At 40.3% G+C, this 10827-nt stretch overlaps 2 protein-coding genes across 2 annotated transcripts in view; one reads left to right on the top strand and one right to left on the bottom strand.

Annotated features, from left to right (window-relative positions):
- Nucleotides 1-288: 288 nt before the first annotated feature.
- Nucleotides 289-5430, bottom strand: nopchap1 (NOP protein chaperone 1). The gene is made up of 4 exons (XM_069670778.1): nt 5357-5430; nt 4479-4553; nt 2927-3060; nt 289-2853 (listed from the first exon to the last, which is right to left on the bottom strand). Exons 1-4 carry the CDS (start codon nt 5415-5417, stop codon nt 2668-2670), a joined length of 456 nt encoding a protein of 151 aa, XP_069526879.1. The 5' UTR covers nt 5418-5430; the 3' UTR covers nt 289-2667.
- A 1233-nt stretch (nt 5431-6663) lies between these two features.
- Nucleotides 6664-10827, top strand: part of slc41a2b (solute carrier family 41 member 2b) — a 49356-nt gene continuing 45192 nt past the window's right edge. The window contains exons 1-2 of the mRNA XM_069670776.1: nt 6664-6720; nt 8605-9287. Coding sequence (XP_069526877.1) covers nt 8742-9287 — 546 coding nt within the window. The 5' untranslated portion in view covers nt 6664-6720; nt 8605-8741. The remainder of the gene's footprint in view (nt 6721-8604; nt 9288-10827) is intronic.

The following is a 10827-nucleotide window of genomic DNA, read 5'->3' as shown; positions in this document are numbered from 1 at the left end:
CTGCATCAATGATGGGTCGTAGGAAGACAACATTCTATCTTGCATTCATCTTGAAAAACAATTGAAGAGTTAAAAAGGATGTGTTTGATAAAGTACATTAGACCAATAGTTTGACAAAGAACAGCTGAAGCTTGTGGGCTTTAGCTCTTCTTTGTCATGGCTGCTGTTTTGATGTGCTGTAACAAACAGATCCTTTTAAGAGTGAGGGCAGCACGGTGGATCACTGGGTCCTCACAGGAAGAAGGTTGAGGACCCAGTTTGCGGTCTCAGCCCTTTCTGTGTGGAGCTTGCATGATCTTCCCGTGTTAGCGTGGGTTTTCACCGGGTGCTCCGGTTTCCTCCCACATTCCAAAAACATGTAGCCCAATTGGAAACTCTAAATTGTCCCAAAATTTGCATTTAATAAAGTTGATTCATAAATGTAATGTCTGATATCATGTTGTTTTAATATCATTTAGGTAGAATAAAAGTCTGGGTCAGAGTACTTCTGGAAAGGTTGCTTAACTTGAGTGTAATTGAGTCTGATTCCACTTTAAAATCAGTCCCACAATGATCCGATTGTTGTAGTCACAACTGGATGTCTACAATCAATCAAACAGCTACAAAGATGTACACAGTACAAATTAAGAATAAAATAACTTATTAGGTACTGGTCAATGGTGAATACATAATATTATTAAATGCTCAGTACAAAGCGCATAATGTTGCACTGCCACCGTTCATGCCCCCCTTCTCCAGCTCAGAGATGCACTTCACAGCATCTGAAGGAAGAGAAAATAAAACTAAAACTAAACAATAAAAAGCAAAAGAACATTTAGCTAGTTAGCTCCAGTCTGTACATTTCTTATTAGTGAACCAGTTTAAGTCTATTTGGAAATTTATATTGAAAACATAATATATTAAAAACAATCTATGCATAATAAAGACACATTTTCTGTATCTGAGGGAGTCATTAAAATGACTGCTAACGGAACATTACACTCCAAGCTAACATTAGCTAAATTCAAATCCAAATAGCATGGTGGAAATGTTACAGCATGAAAGCTGACTAAATCTCGCTAAAAAATGTACCGGCTCGCGGTGTCCTGTTGTGCATAATATGGGCAGAATATCAGCTGAATCTCACAAAATCACAGTTCGCACACTCATCAAAGTGCCTCATGAATGTTGCTTGAGTGCAAGAGGTCAGAGATCACACGACAGGTCCGGTGAGATATCGTGTGTGTCCATTGTGTATCACAGGAATAAAAACCGCCTGGCTCTTACGAAACAGCACAAGATCAGAATCAGAATCAGAATGTAAAAAGATCACAGAAAGGATGCCAACAAGATCACAACAGTTTTCTTTCAGAGAAGATCCTCTTTTAACAAATGATTTCACCTTGCAGAGCACAGGCATTGCTGGTCTATCGCTGCCTCGATTGGTTAGTTGTTTTTTTGTTTTTTTTTACAGATGGAGGCAGCAGCTGACCGGCACCTCCTGCACCTCAGAGCTTAAATTAATGTGTTTCATGTTGATGGACTCTTTTGGCTTTACAGCTCCTGTGAGTTTTTCACTGGTTATGAAACAGACTGAAATGAATTCTGATTACTCTACATGAGCTACAAAAGCAAACCAGACCATCAGCAAGAAGATTTATTATTTCTATATGCTTATTTTTAATGCCTGAAACTGCTGGCAGGGGAGGGGTTTCAGACGAAGCGCCTAACTGCACGCTGCCTTTGTTTACATTTTCCAGGGCAAACATTTAAAGTGAGCGATACATATGACTGTTAAAGATAGAATCTCAAAGATTTCAATTTTTGTGCTCTTGAGCGCCTCCCACTGGTGATAATGGGTAATTGCAAGAGCACTCTTCCCAATTTAACCAGACGTCTGTTTCTGTTAGGTGAGAAAAAAAGCACCTTGCTTTTTTAAAAAGGCTCATCTCTGTAAGGATCCTTTCCATAATGTTGTCAGACACTTACAAAAACAGTCTGCAGCCTACAGCCTGTCAGTCGCAAAAACAAGAACTTTTAGTGGCATACTTCAATTATCAGCATTTGCCCCCACAGATTAACTTGCAACACTTTGAGTCTGTTTTGCAGGTATCAGCTGAAAAAATCTGCTGAAGCAGTGCCAACAACTTTTTGTACCTTTAAGTCATTTAGGCTCCAGGTTTTAAAACACTGTAATTTCCAGGTATTTTAATAAAACAATATCTGTACAGAGGCTTCATTTTCATTGCCATGAAACTTAGCTCACTTCTTTTCTGGTGACCCATCTTTCACAGGAAAGACTCAACTGAGCCTCATGAAAGAAGATAAACCTTTAAGCCTAAACTGATGTAAAAATGTGTACAAGCTGATGAAAACACCAGAAACCAGTGATCCACAGTGTCGACACATAGGGAACAAAGGTAAGGTCACAAGGTCATCTGATGGCCGACTGGAGGAGATCAGCATCTGTTGAAGTTCCAAAGACACTTCAAGACTGTTCAAATATAAGAAATGATATATTCTGTTGTTCCCACAGGGATGAGGAAGTTCTGCTTTTCTCCACACAGCAGCTCTCTGTTCACCGTGTCTGTGAAGAAGGTTTGAATCCTTTAATTGTTCAGTTTAACTGACGTCACCCAAGAGGGCAAAGAAACTCAACACGCAGCCAAAAGTCTGCGGTCGACTTCTCTACGCTGCCTCCTGTTCGACAACCTGGATGTCGGCTTTCTTCTTCTTCCCGTCTCCAGGTAATTTCAAGTTCTGCTCTGTGATCTCGTTCTCCTCAACAGAGTCCGAATGTGCATCAGAGTCTGAAGTCTCCTGCTCGTCTTCCGAGCCGCTCTCTGAGCCGCTGAGCTCCACCAGCGCTACATCCTGAGGGCAAGAGGAGAGAGTCAATCACACTATATATCAAATTAAACTAGTTCTCTAGTCGACTAACACTCACCATCTCTATAACCCGCTCCGCCTCCTCCACGCTCTCTATGTCAAAGCATCCAGCAGGAGCCTCCTCCATCTGCTGCTTCAGCTTCTCGTTGGCCTCTGCCATCTGAGGCAGGAAGCTCTGCAGCCGCTCCAACACTGACGCACAACACAAAAAACACAAAGATCATCACTCTGGTTCTATGGTGTTTGTTTTTAGGCAAATATTTAAAGGCAAAATAAAAAGTAAAACTCAATAACAGCATGAACTGGCTCCCAAACATCTGTTCTTTTCACTTTGGATTTTACAATTCAGCCAAATTAAGCTCTGCTTTGACATATGATTGTTAAGTCTGTAAAAACGCAATTAAACTTTAACGAACATGAAATAAACATAAAGGATTCTCCATTTTTAATACGGGTACATTGAAACATCTGGTCCAGACAGTAGCGATAATATTTCGGGGGGTGGGGTGGGGGTTAATACAAGACGACCCAACTACAGGGAGAGACACAGATGATCCAGAGCGTGGTCTACAAGTAGTTTAGGGGAATTTATAACAATGTGATCCAACAGTGAGCAGTTTATAATCATGCAGGGCAGTGAGGACACCGATCTGTGTGTGGTTCTCCTGCTCTGCCCCTGACTTAATAGGGTTGTGATAGCTCCCGTATTTACGTGAACAACCTTTATAAGAATAAAATACATCTCCACCACATGCTGTGAATGAGATGAGCCGGAGGTGATCCATGCGTAGTTTATCAGAGCGTTATCATGAGCGTGGGGAGGAGACAGATGTTATGAGAGGAGCAGATATGACACAGAACTGCGTGTGTTTTGGTGCTCTGTAGCCAACCTGTCTCAATAACATTGTGATCTGTCCGTAGTTCTGCGCTCAGTTAAAGCATAAACTTCATCTCCACAAGCTGAGTAGTTCATATATTTCACTGATAAACGCAGAGCTGTAGAGGAGCATCAGGCTTCATGATCGGTTTCACATCACGTCACGTGATGCGAAGCCGGGGTTGTGAGGTCCGTGTTTTTTTTCAGCTGAACTGGGCTACTTTTGAAATGTTGCTGCAGGCGCAAGGCCCTGCACACTTTGCACAGCCCATGCGATGATTCTGACTTCTTGTATGTTTGGAATGTCACAGACACCTATTGGGTTTCGCGGCGCGGTACTAAACGACCCAAGGCCCAGTACCGTACCGGGGGTTGGGAACCCCTGATATAGATGATTAAAAAGTGGGATATGTCAAGAGTAACTGTCTATGGTTGTGCTAATAATAATATGGCTTTTAAGTATTTACACAACTTCGTACTAACATATATGTCATTTAATTTGTAGGATATACAATATGAAACAAAACCATGCTTGGTTTGTATGTAACAGATATATGATCACCCTTTTTGTTATGCTTCCTATGAGTTAACCCGCCAAGAAGGAAACGAAATCAGCTCTCAGAGAGGAACCGGCTCCCCTCCTTCACAAAAAGGAGTAAGCTCTTACAGCTGACTGTTTTGTATCCAACACATTTCCTAAAGCAAGACAGCATGCAGGGATGTTTGGCCTCACCGCTGCTTCTTGGGACTCTCTCTGTCTGAAGGGGTCTGCCGCCCTTTGGCTTGAGGAGAAGCTTCTCATTAAGACCTAGCAGCAAAACAAAACAAGCACTTCATGAGTTATAATAGTACTTGCTGATCAATGGTGAAAAGGAGAGAGTCAGAAGTGACCATATTTGGACAATCTTTGATAACGTTCTATAAATGTATGTAATGTATTTAATAAATAACATTCAATAAAAAAAAACATACAATTTAAGAATTCTAGGTTCGATTTTTAAAACGTGTGTGTTGAAAATATCCAGTAAACGTTTTACCTGTACACCTAGTGATAATAATTGCTAGTTGCAGCCAAAATGCTCTTGTCATTTCATGCCTTTTTTTGCACTATAAAGTTCATACAATTGTGAAAATACTGATCAGTGTTTCCTTAAGCAAAAGTCCTCAAATGTACCTTGTCATCTTCAACATTGGCATTTTACTGTCACAGAGGACAGAATTATTTACATTAAAGAAGCTGAAACATGATCATTTTTACTTTAGTTTCTAAAATAATAATAATAATAAAATAACTCAAACCAAATGTATCATCCCAAAAGCTTTGGGAATATTATATTATTTTCAGAGCTGCTAAACAATAGGTCATATTATACAAATAATCGCCCAAAAAATAACGAGATAATATGACAGGAAGCTCGCGCTGGAGGTTTTTATCTAGAAACCTTCAAACATCTTATTGTTGTCAAAAAAGAAACACTTTTCATTCATTTCTAAAAGAACCTCGTGAAGCTCTAGCCAACTTTTGAGTATGTCGCAGCTAAAGTAAGGCTGTTATTATAATTATACACAGATTTTTAATCCGACGTCGATTACAGATAAAAGCATTCGAACCTCCTCCGTTGCCACAAGACAGCAAAGCCTGTGAACTCGTTTTCTTGAAGTTTAATTCCATTTTGACGCCACACGGTTTGTTTTCATCAACATGTGTGTAACAAGTGACACCAACATCCGGGTGGAAGGTAACAGAACATTTAGGCTATGCTTTCTCTAGCGCCCTCTACTGTTTTGGACGACCTCACTTATTGGACTGAAACTGTGAAGCTAATAAGATAACAACTATCATCGTATGTATACAACGAATGTAAATACTTTTACACAAATACACCATAAAAACATGAAATACAGCACTTTGGCTGAAATAAACGGAACATATCATAAATCGATTAGTTTTATGAGAGAAACTCGGCCAACTGTTCAAGCAAGTTGTACTTCGCGGCTGCGCAGTACAACCAAAATAACCCTGCATTCATTTGCACTTCAAATGCTCGGATTTTCCAATTTTATAATCTTTTTTTGCACTTCGGTTTGTTCAAGAGCTTTAAATTGTAATGTGTGAACAACACGGACGCTATGAAAATACGATTTATTATACTGTATTGCCCTAAATGGCGCATAAAAAAGAAAAAGACCCAATAATTGATTAACAATACTTGAGTTAATATAAAACATTTTGACCAGATAGCCAATATTTGTTTGGTCTGCCATGTTTCTGCTAAATAGGTAGTCAAATCAGTCTAATCGGCAAGTAGGGTAACAAAATTCGGAAAATATGATCCGGCTTTCTGGGCTGTTGTCCTGTCTTGCGGGAGTTGGAAAATAATTTTCCCGATTATTCCGACATCACGTGAATGCAGGTTCAGTGTGTGGCACTTTGTGTTCTGACCAGAAGAAAGCCTTAAGTGCAGCAAGACATCTCACTCACACGATTTTCCCAATGCGAAACCTATTCCACACTTTAGATTCAATACATGTCATGGTTGAATTATGAACACCAAGATTTTTTGTCTGTTGAAAGATAATTTAATTTAGTAACAATGTTGTGTTATAGCTATATCACATTTTCTATGCTTGCTTTGAAAATGAAGTCAATGACAGCAGGAATGATCGAAGATGTAATAGAGCACGTGGGAAAATCCGCTTTTTGTTGCACAAGCTGTATCTTTTTTTTAAATGTTTCTTCTAATTTTATGTTGCATTCAAGTTTTACGACTTTGTGTTGAATCAAGTCAACCCGTATTTAAATTTAGCCATGTAGGTTTACGGGCCTGTGCGGATTACAGACTGAGTGGTTCATCATTCCAACATAGACGAGCTTTGGTGGCACTTTTTGCTCTGACGCGGCTCTCTAGCTGGTTGACTGTCTGTCAAGGAAGGCTCGCATCTTCTCCTGGATAAAATGTCTCCGAAGCAGAAAGGTAAACTGATGGAAAGACTTAGAACACGGCGATAACGTAGATTTTTTTTATTTGACAGTTGTTTATTATTAATACGAACCAACACTGACCACTGTATTCTCCCGGTTCAGAAAGTAGGGAGCTGTGCCTCCTACTGTTTTGTACACAGCTAGCTAACATAGCACAGTATTACAGCTAGCTAACATAAACAAATATCCTCAACTAGCTAACATTTTCATGTCTATCAAGGCTAACAGTAAATATTAGCTTGTGCTGGAAGTTGGCGCTGAACCAAATTACTACCATAAAATAGACAGAGACAGACAGGTAATTTTAAAGGCCTGAACAATGATTAAATAGAGATAAACGGTAGCTTATGCTTTGTGAAACTGATACTTACAATTTACTGTGCTGTGCATTCTGCTCTTAATTTGTGAACACTTTAAATTTGTTTTTCTACTCAGTAATGATGATAATGATGTCTTTATTTTACCTTAACATAAACTAAAACCTATTTAATGCCACATTTATACTGTTTAAATAATATACTTGCACATTATTTTGCTATTAACAACACCACTGTCACTTATACCTTAAAATGTATGTGTTAAATTGCTCTTGTATAGTTTCCTTTATCTTATATTTTAGTTGTTTATACCTCTTAACACACACATTACAATTAAAAGTGCATCCCAGCAGCATAGAAACATGAAAACAATTCATAAGGAAAACATTTTTTGTGTTCAACCATCTTAATTGAACCGACTTTTACCAACTGAATCCCTTCTGTGGATCGAAAGAGGCTTGTCTTATTCCTTTTCATCAGATTTAGGGATTATTGGTACAACAATCGAGTAGTAAGACACTGTTGTGTGTTTTAGGGCAGAAAACAAACAAACAAAAACCCATTTACTAAGAGTCTTGCAACGCATGTTTGTGATACTGTATTGGTTCTTTAAAACATGGTATGGATTTTTGTTAATAGTTTTCATACAAATATTTTTTTTCACTGATGTAAGCCACAAAAAGAAGTGCTTGATCTTACAGGCAATGTGGTGGATGATTTAGTATTTTATTCTTTTTGTTTCCAAGGGAAAAATCACACTGATACACATACGTTTAGAAATACAGGATGTAAAGATGCTCATTTACATCTGTAGACCTCAGGTAGGAAATAGAAACAGAAATCAACAACACAAAAACAAATATACAATACACACAATGAAGTGTGTTGCGCAACATGTCAAGTTAAAAGTGATCACATTTCTTGATTGCCTTAAGCTGTGAGACGTGGAATGTGTAGGGCACGCCCAAATTGTGCCAGGCTATTCCAATATTTACTTTTACTTTACTGACAGCACAGTTTGCCCATGTGGCACCTCACAGGCACCTATAGTGATAACATTGGTTACCAGTATGATAGTCAGCCCACTTTTTTAATTAATATCATGAATTCTTTGGGTTTTGGACTGTTGATTGGACAAAAGAAGCAGTAAGAAGTCATTTTACTGTTACTGTGAAAATAATTGGTAGGTAAATCAATGATCCAAATAATCAACTTTACAGCCCTAAGTGTATCATTAGACTCCTTTTCCCGGTGACACGAGGGCAAATTTCAAAGTCAGGGACAATATCTTCACGTTACAAAAAGCCTGAGGCTTCTTGAATGATTTGCTCACTTCTGATTCAAAATGAAACTTGCACAGATTCCCTTAAATATGGTCTATTATTCAAAAGCAAATAGCTGCTCCTTACTTAGAGCCTTGGTTCACTGATCTTTTGTTTGTTCCTCTTAATAAGAAGTGACTCAGCTGTTCCATTTCAGTGTAATGTCTTCTTAAATACTGCCCCAGGCTGTCTTTTCCTGTTCTCTCACCTATGCTCTCCTCTGTTGTCTCTTCTCAGGTTGACGTATCCCTAAGGCAATTTTCTAACATGGCTTGGTGCACCTGAGCCTGAGTGAAGCTGTTTTACTGTCTCATTTTCACACTGCACTCAGACTGAATGACGGGAGATGAGACACTGCAGCCCGAGATCACATCATGAGTATCCAGAGTCTGGGAGGAGCTATAGGGGAGTCCCTCGGCTCTAGCCTGACTGTGCGTATGAGCGGAGCAGGTGGAGGGTGGAGCGCTCTATCACTGAAGCCTGTTTCCTCCGGACGGATCTCGTCCCTGTTCCAGACCATGGTGCCCACTGGTTATACAAAGCTACAGGAGGAGCGGCTGGCTATGGTGGACATGGGAGCTAAACCGGACACCAGCTCGCTCCAGAACGGCTACAGACAAGAGACTTCACACATAGAAGGCCGGCGGCTCACGGACCGGGCCTCGCGCCCGTCCTTATCTTTATCTGACTGTGGAGATGGAGGATACTCAGAGACAGAGCCCATGCTGGCTGAGAGGAGGCTGTCCGGGGAGGAGGCGAATGCAGAGGAGGAGGCGGAAGATGAGGAGGAAGGGCTAGGATCTAATGTGCAGAATATGCCCAAGGAGTCGCCTCTGGCCATGGCGCTGCAGATCTTGGTGCCCTTCCTGCTCGCTGGATTTGGGACTGTTTCAGCTGGAATGGTTCTGGATATTGTGCAGGTCAGCTGAGCCACAATACAACTATTATAAAGAGCTAGAGACAGGGTGGCATTAAAGTCTTAGTCCGGTTTCTTTCATCTTGGGTCATGTTTTCATAGTGGGGTCCATTGTTTCCTACAGTTATGACGACATGTACTCAGCAGAGGAAATACTGAGACCTGGGAACATGGTGTCATCACTCGGGCAAAGTCTAAAGGGCCAAAAAACGTCAGTCAGACAATCACGCAGGTTGTAAACAAGCCAGATTATTCACACCACTTTGTTGGATGTAAAACTGAAAGTCTATTGAAGCAGAAGGTCTGTAAACTGCGATAGACTATTTTACAGGTACTTTTACCTTTTGTTTTCGCCTCCAGATAAGTTTGACTAACCTGAGGGTTTGTTTATTTATTGTTTATTACCAGACTTCTCATACCTGTAGGCTAGATCTATGCAATTGAAGGTGCACTGTATATTTGAACTTTGCTTCACACGTATTCCTTATGATAATATTTCTGCAAGGATCCCTACAGAGATGTTAAGATTAAGAGAACTTTTTTGAAACCAGAAACAGCCTTTACATCGCTGCCTTCAAAGCTGTCAGACCCCAGTGACAAAGACATTGCTTTTACCTATTTTATCCTGCAGAGATTTGCAGGCTGTAAAACGTTAAAAAAGAGCAGCTCGCTGCGGCTTTTTTCTGCTGATGTTAAGGCAACCACCGAATCGTTAGCTGTCATTAACCTAACCTTTATTTTGTAAACTGACAGAAGGCTCGCTTTGTCATTAATCCGGCTGGACAATGAGATAAAACGTCAATGACCTTGGGCGCTATTCTGCTTTGAGTTTAAGTTTATTCAACTCGAGCCTTTCCTCAAAAATGCGAGGCGCTCAGCAACGCAAAAGCAGCGCTCAAAAAGCGTCCCTCTTATTGAAAACAACTACAAAAAAGCCGCCCCCAGCTGCTAAAACGCGCTCTGTCTGATCGGGCCCTCAATCGGTTTCTTTGTGCCTTTGTTGCTGTGTTAACCATTAAAAACGCTATCAAAGGAACTGATTGAGGCAGCGCTAGAACAGCAACTTCAAGGTAAAATCTGTGATTTTGTCAGTGGAGTCTGGTTGCTTCGAAGAGAGCATTTTCACATCTTCTGGCTTAAATAAAAGCATGTTTCTCTTCAACAAAAAGGTTGATCTCTGTAGAGACAGAAGACAAACGATAACACAGATAACTAACCAGTCGAGGCAGCAGTAGACCTGCTAGTCGCGTCTGCTGCGAGGTTGAATAACTGATTTTATCAGTGGAGTCTGGTGGCGTTGATGAGAGCAACGTTACGACAGATGTTCAGCTTCCAGGAACTGGTTTCGCTTCTCTTATGATTCCTGTTTTCGGGGAAATGTATGTTTAAAACAGTTTTGTGGGTTTTTTGTCTTCACGGAAATTTGCTTAACTCACACTCGCCCAGTCCATTTAGATAACAAGAAATGAGCTGTAAGCCGTGTTCATAACATCTCATTTAGCACCGTTTACAGTGTTAAACTCAGTTTGTAGGTTCACACGCAA

This window comes from Semicossyphus pulcher, unplaced genomic scaffold (genome assembly GCF_022749685.1).
Source record: "Semicossyphus pulcher isolate SPU_LCO1_2020_fin unplaced genomic scaffold, fSemPul1.0.p SCAF_20, whole genome shotgun sequence".
NCBI lineage: Eukaryota > Metazoa > Chordata > Actinopteri > Labriformes > Labridae > Semicossyphus > Semicossyphus pulcher.
This window is presented reverse-complemented; position numbering and strand designations above follow the sequence as displayed.

Coding starts and splice junctions, on each gene's coding strand:
- nopchap1 (XM_069670778.1), bottom strand. CDS start 5,417: ATGGAATTAAACTTCAAGAAAACGAGTTCACAGGCTTTGCTGTCTTGT. Junction 3,061..4,478: donor GAGAGTCCCAAGAAGCAGCG/GTGAGGCCAAAC, acceptor GTTGTGCGTCAG/TGTTGGAGCGGCTGCAGAGC. Junction 2,854..2,926: donor CGGAGCGGGTTATAGAGATG/GTGAGTGTTAGT, acceptor TCTTGCCCTCAG/GATGTAGCGCTGGTGGAGCT.